Genomic DNA, 27,620 nt, shown 5'->3' with positions numbered 1-27,620 from the left:
TCCCAGAGTGTCACTGCAATTACTGTCCTGCTGCTCAGCCCAACCTGGGCTCCTCAGGGAGGCTGTGCAGGCAGGCAGCAAAACCCACAGCTGGTCAGACAGCAGTGCTCCATTCCCCTTGGCATTTCTGGCTACTGAGCAGGCTTTGAATGAGCTACCACAGGCATTACTGAGGAGACACAGAGACAGATGAATGTGCTGCGACAGCCCTAATTTTGGAGTGGGAGCACTCACACAGTGCATTGTCAGCGAGCATGTCTCAAGGTCACTTGTGCCTTCAAAGCAAGTGGACTGGCTTTGTGGATCAGATGTGATGCATGCAGCACCAGAGCTTCTGCAGGGCTCTGGCTGATGGATCCCTAGCCTTGATTCAAACACCAGTTTCACAAAACAATGCTGTCAGCAGCTTCTGGAAGCCCAGGGCCTCCAAGCAGACCCCCTTTTCATGTGAGAAATCTGTTAAGCTCTGCTCAGTGCAGGCATTAGACGAGGTATGAAGCAGGTACAGCTGCTGGCATCTTCCTCTGGGCAGCAGCATGAAACCCATGTGCTTATTAATGTGCCAGATGGAATCTGTGGTATGAAATACCTGCTAAAATGCTCCTTACCCATAACTTAAAGCCACCTCCTTCCAGGAGCTCTGAAGAGTTCATCCCAAGAACTAATTCAATAATAGGCTTTCTCCCTCTGAAACTGACAGCAGTTCACACCCTGCCTTGACTTCCAAATACTTAAGGTGCAGATGGCTGGATCCTCTCTTTCCTGGCTTCTGTTTGCTAAGTATAGCAGCTTTTCTGGGTAGCTTTTGAGCATTTCTGTTCAGACCCGTATTTGGCTTCAAAGTTGTTTCCCTTACTTGGCAACACAGAATTGCCTTTAACATGTGATAAACTGCTATGATATGTGAACATGACTTGTCTGCTGCTTGGTGAGATATTTGACTGCTGAATTGTTACTGTTCAGAACTTGTCTTACTGTTATTAATGAAATACAAAGCTTATGGTGCTAATTAGTCATCTCTCATTTACTCAGAATACTCTGCATTCTTGTATAAAACACACACTAGTCACAAACTTCAAATCAAAAGCTATCCCCTACCAGCCACACTCTGCAGCACCAACTGCAGCAAAGTGCTAGCTGGGGTTTCCTGTAGCTGCTCCAGTGCATGTGGAAGCAAAGAAGGTCTAAACTGGTGGAGGTGTTTGCAGTGATGTGTCAGTGCCAGGGGAGGATAAACAGAGCTGAAGCTGGGCTCGCATCACTTGGACACACTTTAACTTCAGTACCAAGATTTCATCCAGCACGGTCATGAAATTCTGAAAATCCTGGTAAGGAAGGCACAAGGAAACAGTAGGGAACAGTATCAGCAGGTTGGAGAAAATCAGCATATTTTTAACACTGCAGCAGAACAAAAAAGCATTCTGTAGACTAGTAGATTAAATCAGTATTCATATAGTGGCTTAAAAATAAAAATGTATAAAGCAGCTGTTGTCTCTCTTCTACTCTGGTTAGCTTTCAAAGTGGAAACTGGTAGTGGAAGTGGTCACCCAGTTTTACCATGTACTGAACTCTGTTCCTGACAACTCTCATGTTGGATTTATCAATTATGAATATAAATGGTGAGTTAGGCCACTACAGATCAGATATAATAGCCCTATCTTGAGAGAAGCAAGGGATTTATTTCCCATCAGGTCATGGGGTCATGGCTGCAGGTCTGCCATGAACAATACCAGCACTGTATCCACCCTCAGCCCAGGGAACTCTACCTTCCATGGTCACATGGATAAAAACCCATATGCACCTGTGATTAAAACCAAAATGGAGTTTTAATCCTTTTTAAAGTAGGGCTTGTATTAATAGGGTAGCACTTGGATGTGCTCTGCTCTCCAGCTGAGAGTAGTTTGGTGCCTTTGTACACAGGTATGTGCCTGAGAAGCTGGGAGGTGTCAGCAGCCCCAGGGCTGGGAAATTCAGCTGCTGGGCATGAAAATCAATCACACAAAAGCTTATTTGGCTGTACTCCAGCCGTATCTCCGGCACTGTATCTCTGTCCTGCAGGGAAATCAGGACAGTGATGAAGACTAGCCCAGCTGCTGTGGCATATTTTTCTTAAGCACTCTAAATATTGCTTTGTTAAGTGTGTGGCTGATCTTGGCAGGAGTTTCTCCTGAGGCCAAAGTTTCATGGCTGGAGAAGTTGAAACCACCTGAAAATGGAAGGAGAGAAGCTGTGCATGAAGCCCAAGCACATTTCAATAAGCAAAAAAGGTCATGCTATGAAATAAAACTACAGGGTGTGTTATTCACACACTGCTGGGAGGCCTGGCAAGCTCGACAAAATTTTGCTAGCCAGAAAATAACTGCTTGCTGCAAGGGGCAAATAAATGGAGGGGGGGAGAGAGTATCCAGCGATCAACAGACTTATGAAGAACAATCCCAGGAGATTTTAAAAAAATGAAGATGAAAGATAGCTTTGCTTCACTGCATTGTCTGCCACAAAACTATTACAGTTTATGTCTTCTGTGCTGCTTTGTGAACTGCATATTATCTGTAAAATAGCATAAGCAGCTTGAAATCACAGTGAATGAGGCACTCGGTGGTTCCACTCCAAAGTGTCTGAGGGAAGAGTCCCTGTACTTCAGATCTGAACTGTGACAGGAATTGAAATGCTATGCAGCAATGCAGCTTGGCTTTACTGGGAAAGTGAGGGAACCGGAAAGACAGGAGTTCTCACTGGAAAATGTTCATAGTCTGTATTTTCTCATAGCTGTGACATGCATCTGTTGGGATGCAGAAGAAACAGAGATCTGGGATTGCCTAGCTAGCAGTGGGGCGATGCAGGTGACAGATTTTAGGTGTAGAGGACACCTGTGTCATCTGAGCAAAGACAAGCCAAGAAACACTTGAGTACCAAAGCCAAGAGCGCATGAGGCAGAAGCCACAGTGGTCAATACACTGGAGTAAGCAAGATCCAGGTTGTTGGAACACCTGCAGTGTGATAGGCAGAGGAAAGAGCCAAATGCCATCAGTGCCCTGCCTGAGGGGTGTGCTCTGTTCTGTGATACTTACTTGTCCCAGACTGCAAGAACTAAACCACCACAGGAACACATGGCCTGTCTGCTACAGTGATGCAAGATAAGGGAAGGCTCTCCTGTCAGAGATGAGGCTCCAGGGCTGACCCATCAATCTCCTGCTCCCCAATGTCCTGCCAGTGTGGAGACTGGCAGACACAACAGGCACTGAAAATGAGAGGCCTTTCCCCAAGATAGGCCTTGGAGAATGGGTTGAACTGACAAGGAACATCACATCACCTATTCAAGTTAATAATCTCTAAGATTAATTTATACAGGTTCAACAGGCACCAAAACCATCATCTGAAACACTTACCATTGCTGACATCTGATTTATCAAGCACTCCTCTTTGAAGCACAGGCATGCCATTTCATCCAGCTGCTGCTGATGAGCACGAATTACAATCTGCCTGATGAACAAAAAACACACTGGTTACACAGCCTGTAGTGTAATCACTGCTTGTAATCACAGCTAGTCTCAATAAACCTTCAATAAGAGGAAAACCCAGAGGAAGCCTTGCTGTGTCTTGTGTCCCTGGCATTCAGGAAGGGCACACCTGTGCTATGTGAAGTACAGTGGACTGCACTGGTTTGGGCTTCAGGATGAACTGGTGACTGTGGGCTGCTCACAGAGTAGTGATCACAGCCCTTCCTTAGCTTAGACAGCACACAAGTGCTGTTCACTGTAGGAGAAAAGGTACACAATTGTCTAATTAATTGGTGAAATGGCTTAAAACCATGAGTCTGTAAGTAACTTCAGTGAAAAATAGGCTGAGCAGGAATGCAGTCCTGCTGTTGCACTCTGAGCAAGTTTCACTGACCAGCAATGTATTTGCTAGTCAAGGGAATGCAGTCCAGTCCCTAGGAGATGAAAATGGCAGCTCAGAGGACTCAGGAGCTTTACATCTACACCTTCAGTGACTGCCCAGCTGCTCTTGCAGTTTTTCTTTTCATTGATGGAACAGCTGTATCCAAATCCTTGATGGAAGGTTTTGATATATTTTATACACTTTGCAGCTTATAGTAAGCCAATTAATCACTGAGAACTACGGTTTGTATTATAATATTTATTCCTCTAGCATGATCCTAGAAGCTTTAATAGAAAAATTTTCTTCCTGTGAGATTTTTAAATATCACTAAATAACAAGGAACTGCATATTTTTAAGGTAATTACTATAAGTTAATCTTATATTTATCTAATAGAACGATTAACCATTGGTTTTTGAAGTACATGTGAGGATAACATACAAATAAAGGCAAATGTGTCACATGTCCAGAATTTCTAAGCTTCACTACAAACTTCATGATGAGCAAGACTTACTGTGCCTTTTTTAAGGCTTCCTTCTGCCATTTCTCCATCTCTGATGAAGGACTTGGAGAGCTGTTGCTGGACATTTGTGAGGGGCACTTTGCATTTGCTATTGGCTTATTATCTTTGGTTGCAAATCCTGTATCTGCAGCAAAAGTGTCTTGTGCAAAAATACTCTGCTTTAACTTGGTTTTTAGCAATTCCTCATCACCGAACAATGACTTGGAAGGGTCTTCAGAATGGGTGAGGTCCTCATTCCTCAGTCCTGGTTTGGGCTGCAGCAGAAAGCTGCTCTCCCGAGATGGGGACTGGGCTGCATAACTCTTTTCAGGTATTTGAGCATTGATTTCCTCAACATGGTGCCCTTGACTTGAGTTGGACTTCCCTGAATTACCAGCATTGTTATGCTGATTAACGTCAGCGCCACACCGTCTGCCTCCCAAGTGTTCTCTGCAGGGGGAGTCACTGCAAAGCCCCCCACTCTCTCTCTCCAGCCTGGGGACCAAGGATCCAGCTGTGGATCCAGCTGTGGACGCAGCTGCGGATGTTTCCATCGGGCCATTCCCACCAAACAAACTGCGCCGGACTCCCTGCCTGGAGGCAGCGGGTCCCAGGCGGCAGCAGCACGGCTTCACGCGGCCGCAGGCGTGCAGCAGCCGCCTGGGCGAGGCTGGGGGGGAGCCCAGCAGGGCACAGAGCCTTCCCCCGCGGCGGGGCTGCTCCCCCAGCTCCAGCATGCTGTCCGTCAGGGATCTGCTCCTGGTGCACTGCCAGCCCTCCTCCTCAAACCTGCTCTGGGCGCCGCTGTCCGGCACCTGCTTCTCATGGGCCGGCTTCTCTTGGCTGGAAGACACTTTCTCTGCTTTGGTTGTGTCCTCACCATCATGAGGGGACAGCAGGAGAGGGGCCAGGAGCTCGGAGGTGAATTCTGAGGAACAATTGGAAGAAACAGAGTGGCTAACTCCATTTTTTCGAGCTTTCCATTTTACACTTGCAAGGACAGCTGTTTTATCCAAAGGGGATTCTTCCTTCTCCTCATGCTGGAGATCAATCTCTTTGCACTCTGGAGGTCCTGATTTCAATACAGGAGCTATATATGGGTTTGAAGCATCCTTTTCTGAAATTGAAGTGACTTCACTAGAGTAAACAGGACACCTGGGTTTGGACTTGTACTCTTTGTGATCAGATAGGAAATCCTTGCCATTTCTCCAGCTGCAAGCAGGATCTTCCTGCAGGCAGTATGGTTTTTCTGCAGTATTGCTTGGAGAGGATTCAACATCTAAGTCATAGCTCCAGTCTGCAGGAGTATTGCTGCAGCCGGTCTTTTTAATGGATTCCTCTGCCTTTGGGCTACTCTCACTACAATCCAATCCATGATCTTGCATGACTATTGCATATTTAAAAAATAAATCCTGTCGCTTTTGGCCTTTTTGCTCTTCTTCAGTTCCTTCTTCTCTTTCATGAAGGAAAAATGAATGTTGACTGCATTTGTTGGTACTTCCTCTCTTCACGCTCTTTTGACTACAGACAGGTGAGAAAGAATCTTCACTGAAATCACTGTCATCCAGATCTTCCAGCTGCATCCCCTCTTTGCTCTGCACTTCAGTTGGAGAAAGGCTCAGCTCCTGTTTCACTTGAATCTCCTCAGGCTTGTACTGCATTAAAAACCTCTCAAGGGGTTGATAGTTCAATTTTTGCTTTAGAATAGGCGGCTGCTGAAACTGCTGGTGATAAAGACGTAAATGCTCTTCCCTTTCCTTCTGAAATGGAGGCAGATATGCCCAGGGTTCAACAGACTGTTTAGCAAAAGTATTTCCCCATTCCTGTTCGCTGTCGGAGGGCAGACTTCCGTCTCCAAAAGAATTGTCATCTCTAGGAGCAAGCTGTTTCTGAACAGGTTGCACGGTCTGGACTTTTAGGCACTGGACAGGTGTTCTCTTTTGCATATACTTGTGCTGGTCACTTTCCTTTTCTTCTGCTGAGGCAATGAAATCCTTCATCGTGGGGCTCTTTTCAGAGTGGGGAGACAGATCATCATTTTTCTTCCTTAGGGGATGTGTTATCCGTAGAACTCCTTTAACTGGGGTGGTGTGGTGGAAGCAGGGAGTGCTGGTATTTCCTTTGTAGGCATGTCCCTTGCCAATTCCCTTGGGGGTAGAGGTAAGAGGGACACCATGTGGCTGGACTGCTGCAAGACATGCCTTTGGTTTTGTAACACCTGAGGGATGCTGAAGGCCTAGCTTAACTTTTTTTGGAGAGCTCTTTTCCCCAGGTGGCAGAGAGGAAGTGTTTTGGACACGTTTTGGAGATAGATTTCTAGCTCTGCGACGCCTTTTTGTGACAGGGGTAGAACAACTAATCCCTTTCTTCAGCTCTTTGACCCTGTAAAAAAGAGGATGGATTTATAAGATGTCAAGCCTTCAGATAAATAACAGCATCTTCAGAATAAATCAATGCTTTCACATACTAAGACTAAATATCGAATTCATGGTTTGTTTTCTGTCTGTGATCTTCACAGGTATCAAAAATCTCTCTGCCAAAATGCCTGGACTTTTAAAAAATTCTATACCAATCTTTTCAAGTGCTTCCTTGAGCAGTGCATAATGGGTCAAGTGCACAGAAATGGCCTCAGTTTCAGTGCAAGGGGTGGCATTTCCACACCTTACAATGCAGCAGAACAAGCTGGTATTCTCCACAGAACACCACGGAGTCCCACAAGGCTCAAAGGACTTTTGGAATGGTTGCAGTGGGGCTCCTTAATTCAGGTGATGTGCACAGGGCTGCACTGTTACTGGATCAGACTCAGCAGAAGAGCTGATTAACTGGTATCACCCTTTCCCCTACCTTCCTGACCCTCAGCTGTTCCCTTTGCTCTTCTTGCCCCTTAAGTCATGTCCTTTTAAGACCAGCATTGCACAGCCTGTAATTTAGCTCCTGTTCTGTAGGAGGGATTGTAAAGGACTTGCACACATTCGAAGTAGACCCACAGTACAAAACTAAACCAAAACTTTTGATTGCTGAGGTCAGTTATCCTGCAGTTACCAGGCATACAGTGGAATTTTCATCACTAAAGGTGGTCATCAGAAAGTATCTACAAGACCAAAAAAACTTTAAGAGTTGGAATAGGTAACTATTTTATTAGCTTGGTAAAGATTCAGTTTCTTGCCTAAATCAACATTTTCAATACAACTGAGAAAAAATGTAATGACAAACATCATGCATTGCTTTTTACTCTGTGATTTTCACCATGGCAAGATTGAGTTTCACCTCCTACCTGTCAGCATATCGCAGAGTGTTCAGGGTGTGCTCTGTAGCTATGTGGCTTGGTGAAATATTGGCTATCATACATGTCTTAGAATTGCCAATGAAAGAGTCCTTTAGCACCTAGGGTTCAAAGGAAAAAAAAATGGGTTCTTAGCAGTTCATGTCCCTTGCACTTCCTGTAAATTAGCAATATCTACAGAAGAAATTCAAGATGGGGTACTTTTTTTTTTTTAATTTAAATAAATGTAGTCCTCTTGTCTCAGTTTTTCTTGCCTTTATTTGTTTACAGTTTAAAATGAATACAAGTATTAATTAGGGCTCTAAACAAGCCGTTATTCCAGACGCCTCAAGGCTGCCAATATGGTTTGAGGAATAAAGCAGATGTTGCAGCTGAAGTCAAGAAATATTGATGAAAGCTCTCAGGACACTGGGATAAATGAATAGAAGATGCAAGATTGGTTTCAGACTGGAGGGAGATGGATGGTAGTTCTGTATGAATATGGAAGGTGGTGTTTGGGGCTTTGTTTGGTTTCAGTTTTTGGCTTGTTTATTTTTTTTTTTCCCATGCCAGTCACCATTGTTGGCTGGAGGAAATTGGCAGTTGGCTTTAATTCTGTGATTACCTTTAAAAGTAAAATTTACAAAAGCTATGCATTTCCTCTCTTCCTCAAGAGAGGAAGCACTTACTTATCTATCTATTTATTTATTTACTTTTTTGCTTATTTTTGTCCTCAGCAGGGAAAACTCTGCTTTTGCCTTTCTGCTCATTTTACCTGAGTTAATTTGCTTTGTCGGAAAGGAGTGTGTGTGTGTTCCTGATCCAATGCCCGAATGCATTCCTTCAGCTACCAAAAGAAAGAAAAAACAAAAGGGAAAAACAGATCAGTCATGCACTGGCAAGGAACTGAACCACATCAAACCAAAACTACCCAGGTCTTGTGTCACCTTAGACTCCTACTATGTGTTGTCCCTTGCAAGGTCCATTTGTGCCCTGTCTGATCGTTCCTGGGCTACACCAAATGCAAGGAGCTGGGTAAGCAAACACCTTTAGCACACACAGAGCTCCACAGAGCTGCTCCCTCCATCACATCTAGCTAATCTGAAGCCAGTTTGGACATAGCCCAGACTCTGCTGCAGCTTGCAGGGCAGGTGCACCCGAAGGACAGAGCTTTTTGAGCTACATCTCTTACTTTCTTTCTTCTAGAGATAGCAGATTACAGTATTGTCATGGTGATACTGCCATCAAGCATTTACAGCCTGCCTGCATTCTACAAACTCCCACTGAAAATAACACTGATTTCTCACTTTTACAGCATTTTATTAAAAACTGCACCTGTAACAAGTAAGATATCAAACTACCATAATTTTTTAGTCTGACTCTCATAGTTGCAGTATTTGAAAGTCTTCCACTTGAAAATAACATGAATATTCAAACCATCAGCAGACTTCAAATATCATGGGTTTAAAGGTATGAAGAGAGTGTTATGATCATTGAGGCCAGAACTAGGTTTCAAAGGCTGCAGGTTACAAAGATTTACCCAAAGATGCTTTTTTATTTAATTCAGTTACTACTTGTAGACTGTCCAGGTATCTTCTTAGTTTCATACAATAACAAAAACATACAGACACTGATTTTACTGTTTCTTTTAAAAGAGTTTCATGGGCTTACACTCAGGATTCTCAGGAATCACAGAATTATTTAGGCTGGGGAAGATCTTCAAGATTAGACTTTTTTTCTATTGAGGTCCCAACTCCCCAAAACACTCAGTTATTCACCAGCAAATACTCAAGAAAGCACAAAGTACAAAAACACATTCACTTCACATGCTACCTCCCAGAACAAATACCAATATTCCAGTGCAGGAAAAGCATCTGTGCAAAAGAGCATCTACATTCCCAAAGCTAGCTCCTATTTACAGCACACTAAGAGGTACAGTGATGAACACTGACTTCTGAACTCCTGGTTCTTACCAGGAACCTGTATCACCTTCAGCCTCACTTAGAGAAGCCTCCAGTCATCACTGAGCTTTGCTTGTTTGCATTAAAGGAGGTGCAAAACTTTCTGCAGCATTTACACTTACAAGCACTTCTGCTTTATCTTAGGTGGCATTTCTCTGCTCCTTTGTCCTCTTTGCCTGACTGTGGACACTTATAAAGACAGTTTGCCTTAGGAGTGCATTTCTTACTGTTCCTTCCTCCCTCCCCCCACATAAATTGCTAGTTTTTCTGCTCTGATTCAAAAGAGAAGCCTGAGTTTAAGCAGTAAAAATAACTGGCAGGAACAGATGTGCTTTTATGAAACAAACGTGGCAATTCCAAGCCAGTATCTTTTATAAGGGACAAAACTGTATATAAAATATGGGACACTTACTATATTACACCTAATATTCTCCATGCTATGTTTACCTCTCTGGAATAAGAATGGATTAAAAATACTTAATTGTCATAAGGATATCTCTTCCTTCTTAAATTGTTTTTCAGTCATGAGACAAATTAAACAGAACATACTCAGTACCTTGGTTATCTTCTCTTCAAGGAATACATACTAACATTATTCTGTGGTTCATGTTTATCCTAAAACACAGGTTAGTAATTAAATACAAAACCTTTCCCAGACATAATAGTAGCTTACAGCCAAAAGACTTTGGTTTATTTCTGCTCCTTCCATTTTCGTTTGTCTATCCGAGTCTCTGGCATCAGCTGCCCTTTCACTGCCAGCCAAGTCAATGAATGATATCCTAGGAAAAAAAAACAAAGTTGCATTTATCTTAGGGGCTTTTTCCCCCCTCTTCTTCCTTTCATTAAATCAGCAGGCTGCAACATGTGGCATCAGAAGAGTGATTAGAAATTACTACTTTTGAACAACAAGAAGTCCATTGGAAATATCTGAGGTACCAAAATAAGCATAGAAGCAGGAACAGTGTCATAACAGAAAATGTAGTTACATGTGATGACAATGCTCCACAGTTTAATGGATAAGCTGTGTAAAGTGCAACACATGCATCTCTCTGGATAATCACCGTGTTTGTAGTTTCCTAAAAACACAGTTAAAAGAAACTAAAAAACGTTTCTTGACTTCTTCCAGGTAAAACAGACAGACAACTGCCATGTCAAACAGGAATTTGGGACAAGAGGAACAGAAATTTTCAGTGTAGCAAGTAATACATTGAGCTTTCAGTTTCTTTCCACTAATCTCCATTATTCCCTTTCACACTTCCTAGCTCTGGGTGCCAGCTGCTGTACTGACTGTTGCACTGTATCTTTGTCTTTCCTATTTTTCTATAACAGCCCTGACTTCTTTTAGAGGCACATCTTGGCACCCTTTCCTCAGTTCAGCTCCTCCTCCTCTTCAGACACAAAAAAGCCCCCCAGTCCAGATGCCACACCTACATAACCTCTATACTTTAATTTCTATGCCTGCCTGTTCGGTCTTTTCCTCTCTTCAGTGTTTGTGGCTCTCCCATTTTGCCTTGTGTTCAAAATTAGATTCTGGGAAAGAAGCCTGTGTGGCAGCTAATGGAAGGTTGTGTCAGCAGGATTTTGTGACACTCGGCAGTAATGCAGATGCACAGACTTTCTTCCTCAGACCTGTTTCTTGAGGTTGTTTAGTCTGAAGAAAAGATGACTGAGAAGAAGCACAATTAGTTTTTAAATACACAAAGTGGATGCCACAAGAGTAAGTAAACTGCTCTTTCTGTCTGCTGCAGATAGCATCAGTCACACACTCAAATTATCAGGGAGGTTTATGTGAGGTACTCTGACTCTTCTGGCCAAAGGCAAACATCTGTCATGGCATCATCTCCACCTGGGCTAGTCATGCCACACTGCCTTTGTAGTCAATTACAGAACAAAACACTTGGAGGGGCAAATGCATCTGACCTAATTTAGGTCACTCTGCAGAGAAGTGACAACTTCATTCTACCAACATCAAAGGTGATGAGTTCACATGTGGGTATGTCCACAGCAGGCATCTACCTTTAGCAAAATTAAACACTGAAGATGAGGGGATGGATTTGATTGTCAAACTCCTTCACTGGAAATCTGTACAAACATTGCTGACAGCTCTCACAGATGTGCCTAAAACATTCTCCTTATAAAAAGAAAAAGACTGTGTAACTTGTCAAAGTCTCTTTTAACCCTATCTTATAACTAAACTCACACTTGTACACTAATACCTCCTCTTTGTCTATTGGATGCTCCTGGGCTTGACATCAGCACTGAGCACTTCTGCTTCTGGTCTTACCTTCCACATGCCCTGTTGGCTGTGTCTTTAATTTGAATTTGGATGATGGCATGAGACCGAGAGGAATCTGAGTTGACTCCAGTAGCTCCTGTGCTACGTTCTTTTCCCCCCTTCAAAATTACCTGCAAAATCCAAGCAAATTGCAAATAAAACCACAATCTCTCAGAAAGAGATCTAGTCCTCCTAAGATGAGGAAATGTGAAGAAAGATTCATTACGGCCTTAAAATTTGGTGCAAGGCAGTAGAGGTAGACTGGATCCCTTCCAATATTTCTTTCAGAGCTTTGTGAATGGCTTGTAGTGACACTACAGACCTTACAGAGCACACTGCAAGCAAGAATCTGTTGCATCACACACTGACTCATATTTGCAAAATACTCAAATTATAAAATTAAATTCTTTCTTATATTGCTGGCATACTTTGGTAGTAGTATAGACACAAACTAAGAGACTCATGAAATTGACCACTTGTTGTGTTCTTTTAAAATTTCACTTTCTCTTGTAGTAGATGAGTACAGTTATCCAGAAAGTCACACAAAAAGTTATGAACTGCCAAAACCTTTCTAGATTTCCAAAACTAAAAAAAAAAAAAAAAATATGCCAGAGTAATGGACAAAGTTAAAAGATTAATTATACTCAATACAGGAAAATAAGAAAACAAGGAAGGAAGACAAGGCAGAAGGACAAAGACTCCTTCGAGGTGCAAATCTGGATAATTCTTTTTTGAAAACTTTAAAGGAGTGCTGCAGAAAGTCTAGCATGGACTGCAGCAGGGCTTTCATAGAACAGTCACTAATTATGCTTCTGGTTGCAAGAACAAATTAAAATATTGCCTAGCAAAATCAATACATTCTCAGCTGACAGATGTGAATTATTCATGCTTTTCAGTGGCCAGTTCACAAGGAGCAACATAACCAACCAATGCAGCTTCTGAGCTTTATATCAGTGCTAAGTGCAGCTAATTTCTGAATCAAAGCCAACATCAATAAATAGTGCATAATCAGGGATGGTCTTTCCATATATCTGTTGCAGAATACTCAAAAGTTCTGAGTCAATCCAGTAACATTTCTGTGTTCAAAAGAACCTGTGAACCATATAATTTTTCCCTCAAGATATCTGTAAAAATGAAGTAATTAATAGCTCTTCTGTAAGTGGAATGGGATAATACCAAGGAATTGTAAATCAACCATATTGCAAATTTTCACTGTAACTTGCAGAAGCATCATCAGCTTGTCCTGGAGCTTGGAGTTAATGGGAAGATGGACTACTAAATTAAGAGGAATGTAAGTGGACAACACCATGACAATTTTAATGAGTCAGTTACAATATCAGGCACTTGTAATTGACACCACATTACCAAAATGAATTAAAACTATGCAAAGTTGGGCTAAATAGAAAGTAGATTTAATCAGCTTGCTTGTTGCAGGACAATACAGAAAATTGTCCAGTGTCCTTCAGAGCTCAGCCAGATAGGGAAGGAAAACTGAAGCCTTGTTCATGGCAAACGTCAACTACTGTTTAAAGATCTTAATTTTACTTGGCTGTTATTATGCACACATGTAAACAGCATTTAAATCATAATTCAGACAAATATCTCAATCTTAAGTATTTTCTAGTTTCTGTTTCTAATAATTTTCAAATTGATATATTCTGTGCCAGAACCACATACCTTTTATATAGAAAAATTAAGTTCATAGAACCCCAAGATATCACATTGGGAGAAAATATCCAGCTTTCAAGGTCCCTTAATGAGACTCTATTCAACTTCTGGAATCTTCCCATAAGGAATGGTAGCAGAAGTGACAGCTGTGAATCAGCTGCTTGCATGTGGCTAACATAACAAACAGCTTCATGAAAAAAGCACTTTTAATAGAGCCCCTTGGTGTTCTGCTGGGTTGCCAATTTCAGGGCCTTAAACAGTAACATATACTTTGCTACACAGTAAATAATCTCTGTATGTGACACACCTCACAAATCAGCAAATCAGGCTGCAGAAGGCAAGGAACGAATCCCAAACATTACCTCCAACAGATGATCCACACAATCCACCTGAATTTCCCGCAGTCCAACTATCTGAACAACGTGGTTGCCATCTTCTCTTGCAAAAAGTCTGAAAAGAGAACAGGAGAAAAGAGATATCTGAAACCTCAGAAAGCAGCAATGAAAACACATGTCCATGCCATGACACTGAGAAAAAACAATCAAGGCTGCTGACAGGGGAGAGGCCCTGCTGTCATTAATTTTTTTCAGAGCTGAAGAGGTACTTCATTTACAAGCACCACCGACATTTCACTGCTGAAAAGACATTAACAGTGCATTTCCGCTAATTCAAGAATATAATAAAGCAGAAAAGTAAATTACATAAACTATGTATCAGGCTCTTCTAAGTCCTCATCAGACTGTAAATTTTGTTCTATTCATATTCTAAGGATTCTTGCACAGGATTTTAAAGCAGCTCCTACAGCCTTAAGAGTCATATTTCAGCATCACCCCTCCAGAGGCTTGCTGGGCCGAGTCACTGAGCTGCCAGGTAAAGGTGCCCAGGGAGAAGATGAGCAGGCTCTGCACAGTCAAGCATGTAGAACATCAACAGGATCTTCAGAGAAGGGTTTGGCAAGAGCCAAGTCCCACTGGCACAGCAGGAGGGACAGACAGTTTATGCTTGACCAGTGAAAGACAGGGACTCCACAATGGCTGACACATGAGGGGCTGCCCAAAGAAGTTGTGGATGTCCCATGCCTGAAAACGTTCAAGGCCAGGTTTGGTGGGGCTCTGAAGTTGTCCCTGCCCAGGGCAGCAAGGGTGGAACAAGATGGTCTTTAAGGTTCCTTCTCAAAATGTTTTGTGATTCTAAGACGGGAACTTCTGGCCACAAAAAGCTTGTTTCTCTACCTATGGAAGTTGAGCTATTATCTTATTACAGTGTAAGCAAGAGCCTGAGCTTGTATCTCAAACATAAGTACATATTTTTCCCTCAAACAATAAACCAGGAGTCCCTATCAATGTCGCAGTATCTACCGTCAGATCTTGCCTTCCCCCCAAGCAGCTCCTATGAATAACCCTAACTGAATAGCTAACATTTGCTAGTATGTTAAATGTAATCACATGGAAACAGTAACTGATTCCCAAACTGTAACCCACTGATTCACAACCACAGGCATAAAGTAAACCACGTTTTTACTTAAATACCTTTTCCTTTCATTTAGTAGGTCATAAAGCTGTCCACAGTAGATCTCATAAAAACTGATCAGAACAACAAGATCTTTCCTGGATGGTGAAGTTTCCAGGTGCCTAAAGATGTCCTTGGCAGCCAGGGCGTAGAGTCCTGGGTTCCGGTGATTCCCTATCATGGTGTAAGTCTTGCCAGCACCAGTCTGCCCATATGCAAAACAAGTTGCATTGCCTCTGTGAAGACAGAACATGTGTTTAGTGCCACACCTGATTCGTTCACATCTATTAAATAATATTCTGCAATGCTAGTATCTATCTATAGTGGTCCCTTAGCAATGAGGTTTGGTCTGGTACCATCTCTGAGAAACTGCAGAACACTTAACAGTGATTTCCAAGTACACCCTATGGAGATTTGATGTAGCACAAGGTGCTGGCTTTCTTCCTTTCTTTTCCTTTCCCTGTCCCCCCTACAAAAATAGACTTTGTACCTGGTTCAGTACTCCTGGCAGAGGAATGGGTAAAAATGCAGGGCTGCAGTAATCACAGTGAACAATTTATTGCCAGTTTAGATTGCAGATTGGCCTCACCATAGTGTCAGATTAAACAGAATGCCAGCAGGAGGGATGGAAAAGTAAGGGGAAAGCTGGGTAAAAAATAGCATAATCTCTTCTGGTGGCATTACTGGATTAGCTGTAATGTGAATTGTGGTTTTAGTGATTATTGCACAGCAAGGTACAAGTCTCATTCTCCTTTTTCACTTTCCTTTTCTCAAGAGCATGAGTCTCTGTTGATAACACTTGGAGATTTTCAGTAACAGAATACTCCATTTTCTTAATTTTCAGCACGTATATGTAATCTTTTCCTTCAAAAACCCAAAAAAGTAATTATATTCAAGTATATATTTAGTATATATAAAACCTTGCATAGAAATAAGATGTCTCATGTAGAGCCACCAACAATTTCCTATTAATCAGGAAATATGTAATTATAATTAAACATATAAGCAAATATAAATAAATAAAATCATTATTCATCATTTCTATTACCACATGAACTGTAAAAATGCATGCAAAAATATATCTCAATAGTTTCAGGAAAGAGGTAATATTATTTCTCTACAGATGACTGTGTTCTGCCAGACAGGAGCCTTTGTTAGAGTGAAGATGAAGATGAGGTCCCAGAAATACTGGGACACATTTTTTTATTCTAGGCTGACCATGCTGTCTCCTTGTTGCACCAAAGGCACAATTTTAACCTTCCGTAATTGAGATTTGTCACCAATTATGAAGAAAGTATTCCTTGATTTAATTTTGTCAAACTTGCAATCAAAGATATTCTGAAAGGGAGAAGGTATGTGGCAAACCTGAAATGAAGGTATGTTTCAAAATATGAAAACCATAAAGGAAAATTCGGGCAACACATAAAATTGGAAAACAACAAGGCAAAATGTAACAAATGTAAGCACTGATGCCCTACCCGCTAAAAATATGCTGAATGAGAGGGTAAGCTGTCTTCATATACACATCGTGATTGGTACATGTCTCCCCGAAGACTTCATCAAAATAAAAAACATGCTGAAAAACAAAGATAATCTTCACATGAGAATTAATATGTTTCACTTCCCCTCCAATTCCATCCAAAGGTAAAATGAAATAATGGAAGTTTTTCCAGTGACTGCATATGGCTCTGGATTAGGTAGAGAGTGATCTAGCACACTTAATATGCAGCATGACCCATATAGGAACACACTAGTCAAGAGATTCAGGGTAGGGGTTAAAAAAAAAAAAGGAAACAAAAATGCCTCAATCTCCCATCAGTCTGAAGCATAACACACCAGAGCCTTTAAACAAGGAAAAAAGAAGAGCAAATTAAAGAAAACGTATTCATGAAATGAATCAGCCTACAGATGTACTATCAGATTGTAAGAGTAAAAAGAACCGAGAGTCAACTCTTGCTCTCTCAAAATTAGTTCTCACTTGTGACTAAGTTGTGATTAATTGCCTCTATTCTTAAAAAAATTTGTGCCAGAGAAGAAAGAAGCTGTTCCTAAGCAAAGCTAGATTGTCAGAACTCAGAAGGGGGCAAGAAAATCAAAACTTCCCACACTCCAGATCAGACTCAAAGAAGCAGGGTCTGTGGAAATGATGCAGCATGTGTCCCACTGTAAAAGGCAGGACATGAACTGGGCATGAGAGAGATCCCAACTGAATTTTTACCAGATAATCCAAACAGCTGTTCCTAAAGCCCAGATTGTAAAAATAACACTCAGGAGAGTGAGAATGGCTTGCTGTCTCTACAAATCAGTTCTGCTCCTGGTGCTGTCAGTCACAAGTGAGAATTTGAACTATGACAACACAAAGTATTTGGGATTAAGAGACAAAGACGAAAAGGGAACTTAACTTTCAAAAGCACTTGAGAAAAAAAGAAGGGTGGGATGAGGGTGTATGTGACTCTTTGAAACAGACCTACAGTGGTGAAACAATGAAAGGGAACTCCTCACTGAAGCACCCTGGAAAGCCATCAGCAGGCATTTCTCCTGCAGCAATGTAGCAGAGGGTTTATCTTGCCACATACAAAGAAAACTGCAAGAGACATACTTCTAGATCTTAGAATTCTGGGCTCAGGTTTGCTAGCACAGTCTGGCATAAATCAGAAGCAACTCACATATAGACAAGTCTGAGCTAAATGAAAAGCCCACCACCTATTTCAGTGTAAGAAATACTAACAGTCCTTTTCTATTTTCCCTCATGGAAACCCTACACACAATAAGCTTTACCCTTTCATGCAAGTGACTGGCCCATAAACACAACCACCAGCCGAGGATGTTACCTGTAAAATGTATTGTGTAAGATCAACTGCCTCCTTCTTCTCGTGGAGAAGTAGGGTTTCTTTATCTTTCACTGTGATTATATTAACCTCTCCACGTCTCTCCTCCCTCTGGCAGAGAGGACGTTTTCGGACACACACTCTGATTTTTTCTCTCTCTGTCCATGGTGTCTCTTTGTCGAAAGTATTGGATCTACAACAACAGTGGAGGTCCATATTTTAAAACCAGGTTACAACAGAATTGAGATTATGCCTGAATTTGTTACTTTTACCAGAGAATGTTTCTGTCATTAATACTTACCAAAAACCTCCATAACACATCTCATTTTCACATGGTGCATTTTCTGATGCCTTTTTCTAAACCGACTAATGTTTGCTGCACACTTTTGTTAAAAGAACAGTTGTGTTTGTACAGCTACACTCCTGAACTTGTTGCTGGACTGACATATTTTCAGTTGTACACAAACATGAGATGGAAGCTGGCATAATATCCAAATTAACATAATGAAATTTAATATTGCTGAAATTATTTGCATTTATAATTTGTCACCTAATCATGTACAATAAAAGTATAAATTGATCTTGAAAAGGGGAAGGTACAATACTTAGCTGCTTTTCCTCTCATGCTGGACTTTATTCTTCCCATTATAGACAGTCCAACTGGTTACAAATAAATGACTCAATCTGGCAAATGAGATAGTATCACCATGTTGCTGTTTGGCTCAAAAAAAAAATGAAATATTGATCTCATCCTCTTCTCTCCTTTGGTCTTTTTTCATAAAAAGGTTATGTGGTTTCAGACCATAAACAAATCTGTGCTCTTATCTTTTGGCAATTTTACTTTAGTCCCCCCCCAGATACCTCAAAAACAGGAGGTCATTTCATGTTTCAGTGATTAACCTCCTGTGTACAGCATTTCATGAATAGAATAGACTTGAATTAACCAAAATGTATTCATTACATCTCTCCCTTCCTCAAGTGTCTTCAACCAAATCAGTAAAGATTTTCAGCCTGGATTTGTATTTCAAATAATCAAGCTCCAACTTGCCCTAAAGCAGTGTTTCTGCCACACTGTCTGGATGCCAAAATCTCTTATATCTCATCTCATCTCATATATATCTGTTGTCTAACAAATTGTAATTCACAAGTTACTCAACATCTCATTAACATCCACGGGCTTGTGGTATCATTGCAGTTGTGCTCCATGATTCCTTACAAGCACATGAGATGCATATTTAAATCCCAAATGTGTCTTTGAAGACCACACACAAGCAATCTTTACTTGTCACTAGAGTCCCTTTAATTTTAGTACAGCTTTCCTATGCAGTCCAGGATCAGGCCTTGCATTTAGATGGAAAATTCTTTCATCAGAAAAGAAATGCAATGACACTTTAAATAAGAAGCTTCATAAACTGGTGTGAGCTTATGCATATCACTAGGCACCAAATGTTGTCCAGCAAATCATCAGAGGCTCTGAAGTTTCATTCTCAAGCCAGAGGGTGTAATTGGTGACCTGCAGCAAGAGCCTGTTGTGCTCTCAGAGCTTGAAGCAGGAAGGATTGCAATATTTGGAGAAAAGAAAAAGTGAAACTTAGAGACTCTGTTAATGAAAAAAAAGAAATAAATTGTCTCTAGTACAGAGGCACATTTTGTTGAGTAGATTTTGTATGGGAATAGAATGCATGTTAATTCTATATGCTGAAGCCTAAGTTTATATTTCTCACTAACTCTTTTAAAAATAAACTGCATTTTCTAGTAAAATAATTTTTCATTACTAGAAAAAAAATCAAACAAAAGTCATGACACAGATCATCAGGAATCTGACTAAATAATAGATGAGAAGAACCATTATGTCTTTGCAAAATCAAGTTATTTGCTGTGGGCAATTTCAAAATAAATTTGAACATATTAGAAGAGCTCTTTGTCTTTCTGCTATCTGAATGTTCATGTATTTCTCATAGATAGACTAGATAAGCCTTCACAGTGGTAAAATCACAAGGTGACAAAGGAAAATGGATTGATTCAGCAAAGCAGTCAAGCACTTACAAAACAGGAATCACAAACCTCAGTGTAAGCATGCTGCTCCAAGCCTGCCTGAAATGCACAACTTTCCAAATAAGAGACAATTAAGTTGAGGCATATCAGGAGGAGGATGCAGGAAACCCACTATGTGAACCATAATTCTAGGTACAGAAGAATGTAATACAAAAGAAGAAAACAAGGAAAGAACATGAGAATGATTAAGAAAATTACTCTATTGCAGGATTAAAAATCTTTAACTCCTTTAGCTGAGCCATTAGGTTTAATAATGCATAATTTTTAAATTTGCCAGCATTATAAATCCTGTCCTTTCAGCTGCTCAACTTCCAGAAGAGACAGAGAATGTACCCAATATATACTGGAGGTAGGTGCACTTCTCCAGAAGGTGGGAATGATTTTTTTTTCCAGCCAAGGGGAGTTATAAATCTTTGTCTTGCATTTTACAGTCCAAGTGCTCTACTTAACTATGTCACCTTAGTACTCTTCCACTGAGTCAGCAGCACCTATCCCTCCAGGCTACATGCAGTCTCAGTCGGAGCTGTAACTGACACCTCAACTCCATGGACCTTTCCCTGTACTAAGTCTTTCCCCACAGCCTTCCCAGACTAGGCCTAACTTCATAAAACTACCCCTCTTCATTGCATTTCGACTACCATGACTGCATTGTAACGAGCTAGATACTGGTATTACATGAGCAGAGGCATATATGCTCTGCAGCTGAATCAGGAAAAAATACTTAGTGCTTTAAAAATGTTGCCAGGATAGATTTACCAGGGGTTCAGGATCACCACAGCCCTCCCAGTATCAAACACTGGGAAAAGTTACAGATCACATGCCTAAGGAGCAGCTGCAAGGCATCCCTCTCACCACCAGGTCTGTAACCCTTCCCAGCTGCATTCATTCTGCTTCCTTTTAAAGCTTCAGTTCAGAAATTTCTTTATAAACAAATATAGACATCACAGCCTGTATCCATTTTGCCAGTAAAAGCTTGACAAATTTAACATCAAGCAATGCCCTATTTTGGAAAAATAATGTTTTAAAACATATTCCCATTGAAAGACAAAGATTGGCTCAAATACCAAGAAAACAAAGCCTTAAATCCTGAAAGATAATAAAGACTATTTTTAGACAGCCTTGGTGAGTAGCAGCTGGTGAAATTCAGATGATTCCTTCTACAAGACTTGGAGAATTGCAAATGCTTATTAATATCTCCCTTGTCTGTAAGACTTTGCATTGATGTGTAGTGCTTGGATTGCTTATCTGGAGGTAAGGAAATCTGATTCTGCTCCACAATTAAGAAATAATTAATTATGACTAACCTGAAGTATTAGCAAAATAAAGGTGATTATTACCTGACACAGGAATGAGGCAGTCCATAATTATAACCTGAAATATGAGTTACTCTTTGTACAATAGGAACTTCAGAATCCCCCAGGAGAGGAGCAATATCATCAGAAACTGCTGGACAGCTCAGGTCATTTTTTGTACCTATTCCAGCAATATTTAGGTCTCTTCTAGTTAATCTGATTGGCTCGGAATCGTGTGGTAGAATGTGTCCCAGCATTTCCCCTACACTGTTCTTATCTTCATTGGCACTGAAATCAGGTGAATGATACACTTCAGATTCAGACTCTCTAACTGTTCCATCATCTTCTTCACAGAAGGACTCGAAACGTAGCTGTCTGCGGGGTCCTGACCTGGTCATCTGAGGCTGAATGAAAAGGCCACGTGGTTTTAAGTCTTGTTTGCTTAAGTCTGCAATGTCTTCCTCTCGCATAATTTTTATTATTCTAATGAGCTGAAAAAGACGCTTGCGGTCATTTACGTCATGGACCCCCAGTTTGGTGTAATCTTCCATGGAAACCTGGGCAAGCTCATCTATTTTCTGAAGACCAAAGGCGGCAAAGTGGGAATAGTATTTTTCAAGTTCTGCTTCACAAAGGCATTCATAAAGGCATGATGCCATCTTCAACCAAGAGCCTACAAGAAATCAAACAAAATAAATACTGGAATCATACGAAACATCACATCTGATAAAGTTACTAATGAAGAAACTGCATGTTTCCTGATGCCATTACTTGCAGTGAGGCTAGATGCTTGTGTAACTCCAAGTTTATCATATACTAGACTGACAAACACTACAGAAAACAGCAATAACAACAATAAACTAAAACATGAAACAAATATTTTATCCATGAAACTATATTTTAAAACTATATGCAATACACAACATGTAAAAAATGCACAAGGTGATATTACTCACTGCCACAGAGTTCCTACACGTCTGATGTCTACTTGATGAATGCCACAGCTACTGAAACCCTGTCCTCAAGCTATAGAATGTAAAATGCCTAATTTTAGACACTCAATTTAATATTAAGGCACGTGGTCTAATGTGGTTCAGCTACCCCTGGTTAACTAACCAGAGGGGAAAAAATTGCACTTGTCCTCACCTCAAGCTGCCTAATTAAGACCATTCATCTTACAGATGAACTATAGCAAAATTGTAGTTTTGTTGGGCAACCTTCTCTTTTAGGTCATGAATCCTGTGAGCATTTCTGACTCTCCTTGACAGAAAAAACAAACAACAATTCTGCAAAATCAGAAAGACAGCATTTCTCTAAATCTATATATGCCACTGGAATGTCATACTTGCGTTCTTGGGAAACCCAAAAAAGAAACATGAATCACCAAAAAGTATGCCCCAAATCCCCCAACTTCTTCACTTATGTCTCACTAGCAATGCATGGTGCAGCTGTCAGTATCCCCATGGATTAATATCTGCAGATATTTTTACTTGTTCCATAAGACACAACACTTCAAGTATCTGCTGCCCACTGCCTTCTCGTATCTTTGTTCAGTCTAGGACCTTAACAAATACTGCTCTTACTCATGTTTGCAGGTCACAGTAAGACTCAACAAAACAAGTTATTTAAGTTTTCCTCCCTGTAGCTCAGGGTAGATACTTTGTGAGGATTTTCAAGGCTCTCTAAAATGACATTACGGAAAAATATAAGGTCATGCCAATCTGGAGTCCATATCATTAATCAGTACATTATGTTGAAATAATAACAACAATAAAATTGTAAAGATTAATATATAAAGTGCTGATGGTGTAAGATACTACAGAGGCCAAAATGTGCATCTAAAATCTAAAGTAAATAAGAGGCCATGCTTTAGGTAAAATTATGAGATTCAACAACAGCAAACTCCAACACAAAAAAAATCACTTATCAGTGAATTTGTTTAATGTGTGGGCAACATGACTCTGAAACCTGATGGAAAGTTAGAGTCAGTGTTGAGGATACTAGATCCTGGATGGGGGAAATGAAAACTGACAGAGAGGACAGCAAACCAAGAGATCAGGGAGACTAAATGCCATATGTGTGCAAGGGTTTCACAAGAATTCACTACTTGACAACTTCTCTAACATACAGAAACACAGGGAACCTGAGACTCCATTTAAAGAATTACATTTTGGAAAAACTCCCTTTCTTACATAAGGTAGCTTAAAATGTAAAACCAGTACAGGTGCTGTGCAACTCTCTGTATGCTCTGCCATAGGAAACTTCTTTTTGATGTATTGATGATTTCCTGTTTGAAGAAAGGAGCACCTAGAACTCAAGGCCAAGACACCAATCTCTAAAGTGTTGAGAATCTGTTAAAGACAAAAATAATCCAATAAATGTATTTAGTCTGCTCTCTATCTGTATCCTAGATTACACCTACATCTTTATACATTCTTATATCAAATATAGAGTGTCCAAAGACCCTAATTCAGTGTTAACCTCTGTTCAAATTATAATGGTGAACACAGGAGAGAGAAAAAAGAATAAATAGGGAAATACTGGAGACACTTTCTGAAAAAAGAACAGCAGACAAGAGGAGCGAATAGTTGATTTGAAGGTCAAGGTTCTAATTTAAAAAAACCAAAATATATTTAAATAACTAGAAATAACAGGTTGCCATTATATGGAGTGACAAGTCAGAATTCTCAGCAATAGGAAAATGCAGTGTAGGTACTGCAGAACCTACAAAAGCCATGTAAGCAGCTCTCTGTGGCTAATTGGCTAAGGCTCTGGGCCATGTGAAGGAAACAAAATGGTTTCTTAATGAGACCTGGCCTCTTAATGAGACCTGAGTTCTGCCTTCCCAGATACAATAAATCTTACTGGATCTAAGTGGTTTCAGGGATAACTTCAGCAACTCCTTATTGATGGGACAGGAATTTCACAAGCTAGAAAAACAAAATATTCACTAATAAAGGAGTAACAAATTAATTAAACAAGTTAATTTTTTTTTTTTTTTTTAATTAAGGACTGCCATAACAAGAGGTTCCAGCATTTCTGACTGCTTTAAAACTTGAGAGCAGACAATTGCTAAAAGATTTTGGGGTGGTTCAAACATGAAAGAATTCAGGGAAAACTGCAATTGCCAGTGAAACTCTTCTCACCTTTCAATCACTGATGCTCTAAAAAAAAAAAAGAGTATTTTCCTCCTTATTGGAAGAATACTTTAATTCATCTAACTCTGTAGAGATCTTTGTGTCTGAAGATGCTTTTCCTAACAGATATACAATTCTTCAAAATAAATTGGCTTTGTGAAAACTAAGAGGGGGTTTTCAAGAATCTTAAATTGTTAATGCCATCTTCTGGCAAAAAAATGTAGAAGACTTTTAGTCTTGCAACAGCCAACATTTCCTTAGTTATTTGTTTGTTGACCCATGAGAACAATGTGTCTTGGGGCAGAAAAACACACCATTCTTCAGTGTGGTAATTTTATATCAAAAAGTAGGTCTTGTTTCCCACAAAGATATGGGTAGCTTCACTGAAAACAGGGTGGACATAAAAGACTAGAACTTCTTGAAATAGTTTGGTATAACATATTTTGAGAAAGAGGTAAGTGTGGAGGTATAATTCTTCGTGTGCACCCAACCTGACACCTCTGTGTGGCAAACACAAGCTCTCTACAACTTGTTTCTTATGCCAAGATGTTTTACAAAGATCTTAAAAGGCTTCCAGATGCTGGTAATGCATAATTGCTTGTTGTAAAAAAAACATTAGAATTATATATAAAAGAAACCAGCTTAGTCACAGAATTAGACAGCAGCTTGCCATCAGAGAACTCTTCCTCAGCCTCAATATTAGAGAGTTTTTTAAAGGTCATAAAGCTGATGAAAAAAAAAAGAAAAGTCAGGGGTAAATAATAGAAAGGAGTGGTTACATTTTTCTGTCCTGAAGCTAATTAACAACAAAATTACACTCTAGCAGCTGACTCTCCATTTTAAAATGCTTTTAATTGTTAATTACCTCTTTCACGAGATCTTTTCCTTCTCAATGCACTTTTCAAGGTGGAGGAAAGGTCTTCAAAGATACTTGGTGTCAATCACTGTGTATAAAATAAATTATGTAAAAGCACCATAGATTATTTTAAGAATAAAACACCCTTGAATCACTATACTTTGATCCTTATTAACTTCTGTTATATTAAAGATCTTAGCACCCCATTCACTTGAATAACCCTCACATGTCCTGTTATCCCACTGTAGCTCACTCATACTGACCTGACAATTTTAGATGATTTAAAGTGACAATTTTAGATTTAGATTTAGATGATTTCCTGAGTGTCACCACTGAGAGAGAACACAAGTGTCATTTTATCTATTCTTTAAATTAGGGAAATAAAGTGAAGAAATCTTACATGACACTCCTACAAATGCAAAGGATACATTTTGTTCTGCATATAGTCTAAGGTAATCACTCTGAATCACAAACCCTGGCATGATCATTAAATAATTTTATTAGTCATGATTTTCAAGGGTGTTTGATAAGCACAGAAATGTTAATGAGCATGCAAAACATAAACACACCTTGTTTTCTATGTAAACCATCATGCTCTACAAGTATTTTATAAAAATAAAACTTAAGAGCTTTAAAAGTTTGTAAATATGTGTAGGTGGGTATTTCCTCTCCTGATGGCAACTACAGCAGCACACTGTACTCATTACTTGCAACCATTTTACCCCAAAAAAGACTTCAGCACTTCAGCACAAGTTCTGTTCATGTGAAAGATGTTGCAGATTTTTTGAAATACAGTAGCAAAGAATGAACAGGGAAAAGGGAAACGTATTAATCCATGTCACTACCCATCCATCTTCATTCCTTACTCATTTGAGCATTAAGCTCTTTTTTTTAAGGTGATTCAAAGCCAAATCTTATTTAACCCTCCAGAAGTGAATGGCTTTCCCAGAGCACCACACAAAATGCTTTACCTTTAAATCATTCTGACCCCATTTCTTGGGAATTAGGGCATTCCTGTGAAGAACAGGGTCAGGCTGCAGCTGCACTTTATTCAGACAAACTCCACAACAAGAGATAATGTGTATAGTAAAACAAGCCCATAAGTTAATTTAATGCAACAGGTAGGGATCTGTGAAGCCATGGTTGACGTTGCAGCAGATCCCTTTGGAAGATCATAGGATTACTCTACACTGCATGTAAACAACAGGGTATTAAACATTCCACTGCTCCTTGGAACAAGTGTTAGCTGTTTTGAAGCTGAGCACTGACAATAGATAAACACTTACAGCTTCAGTACAGCAACAGTAACTGGACAGGAGGGAATAGTTTTAATGCTAAATTCCAGTTATTTCACAGCTGGAGCTTGACACAGGTCAAGAAAGAAAAGGGGATTTCCTTTGTCACTGACATACCTTGAGGAAGCTGCTAAAACAATTAATGTCACTAAAACTGGCTTACAAACAACTAAAAATTGGGGATTTTTTTTGTTACCCCAGAAAGTATTTCAGAGTATTGTGTTCCTCTATCCATACTAATTAATGCTATTAGCACTGGCTTACAAACAAATAAATATTGAGGAATCTTTTGTTTCCCCGCAAAGTATTTCGAAGCATTCAGTTCCTCTCTCCACACTAAGTTTAGCCCGGTGCTCTCCTCAGAAGCGGCCCCATCCCGACAGCTGCCAGGAGCAGCTGCAGGGCCAAGGGAAGTGTCCAATATTGGCATATTGAATACTGGAAGTCTCCAATATTCAACCACGTGCCGAGAAAATCACCCACGAGTTACAGCAGGGTCCAGTTATTTGAAAACCAACCCCCTGTTTCACTCCCAGCAGGATCTACCAAACGCCCCTCAAGATTTCTTCTCTAGCTTAAAAGTTTTATTTAACTTTTAAAATACAAGAACATTAAAAATACATATTTTCTGTATATTATATAAAATGTACTAAAGCTATATTTTAAATAGCACTTAAGCATTTTATATATTGCACATAATATATCAATATATATTTTTAAAATTGCAATGACATATTTTACATGTTATATAAATTATGTGCTATCTATAAAATATATAAAATGCCTAATTTAAAAATATTTTATAATTATAAAAGTAACAAGACAAACCGCCACGCGTCCGGACTTGCACCGCGTGTCTGAAGGGGGGGATCATGTCTCATCTTTCCCCGAGCTGTCCCACCACGGCTTTTCCCCGTCCAGAGCCCGGTGGGGCCGGTCAGGGCGGTGTCCCTAGAACCCTCCCTGAGCCAACTGTCCCCGTCCCCTCAGAGCTGGCATCCCCTCACTCACCGGCCGCGCCGCCGCTCGGCGGCGGCCATTAAGCCGCGTCTCCATGGCAACAACGCTTTTCCCGCTTCAAACGCCCGCGCGCAACCTCGCGC

The 27,620-nt window shown here is 40.3% G+C and overlaps 1 protein-coding gene across 2 annotated transcripts; it reads right to left on the bottom strand.

Moving 5' to 3' along the window:
* Positions 1-997: 997 nt before the first annotated feature.
* On the bottom strand, positions 998-27,469 carry KIF24 (kinesin family member 24). 2 transcript variants are annotated; one of them, XM_079329914.1, is made up of 15 exons: positions 27,346-27,469; positions 25,232-25,310; positions 23,422-23,580; positions 21,275-21,902; positions 17,886-18,075; positions 16,533-16,630; positions 15,075-15,290; positions 13,908-13,995; positions 11,887-12,008; positions 10,276-10,381; positions 8,417-8,488; positions 7,654-7,763; positions 4,392-6,761; positions 3,387-3,480; positions 998-1,325 (listed from the first exon to the last, which is right to left on the bottom strand). In XM_079329914.1, exons 4-15 carry the CDS (start codon positions 21,886-21,888, stop codon positions 1,185-1,187), a joined length of 4,221 nt encoding a protein of 1,406 aa, XP_079186040.1. In that variant the 5' UTR covers positions 21,889-21,902; positions 23,422-23,580; positions 25,232-25,310; positions 27,346-27,469; the 3' UTR covers positions 998-1,184. The 2 variants fall into 2 exon arrangements, with proteins under 2 accessions (XP_079186040.1, XP_079186039.1); XM_079329913.1 differs by lacking the exon at positions 23,422-23,580.
* Between the last annotated feature and the right edge of the window lie 151 nt (positions 27,470-27,620).

The sequence above is a fragment of the Erithacus rubecula genome (assembly GCF_903797595.1).
Source record: "Erithacus rubecula genome assembly, chromosome: Z".
NCBI classification, from domain to species: Eukaryota; Metazoa; Chordata; class Aves; order Passeriformes; family Muscicapidae; genus Erithacus; species Erithacus rubecula.
The sequence above is the reverse complement of the archived record's forward strand: the minus strand, read 5'-3'. Positions and strand labels throughout refer to the sequence as shown.

Excerpts from the sequence above, each read along its gene's own strand:
- KIF24 (XM_079329914.1), bottom strand. The coding sequence starts at position 21,888 with ATGGCATCATGCCTTTATGAATGCCTTTGTGAAGCAGAACTTGAAAAA. Across the intron at positions 12,009-13,907 it reads GTGTGGATCATCTGTTGGAG|GTAATTTTGAAGGGGGGAAA; the intron begins GTAATGTTTGGG and ends TGGATTTTGCAG. Across the intron at positions 6,762-7,653 it reads ACTCTGCGATATGCTGACAG|GGTCAAAGAGCTGAAGAAAG; the intron begins GTAGGAGGTGAA and ends TCTTTTTTACAG.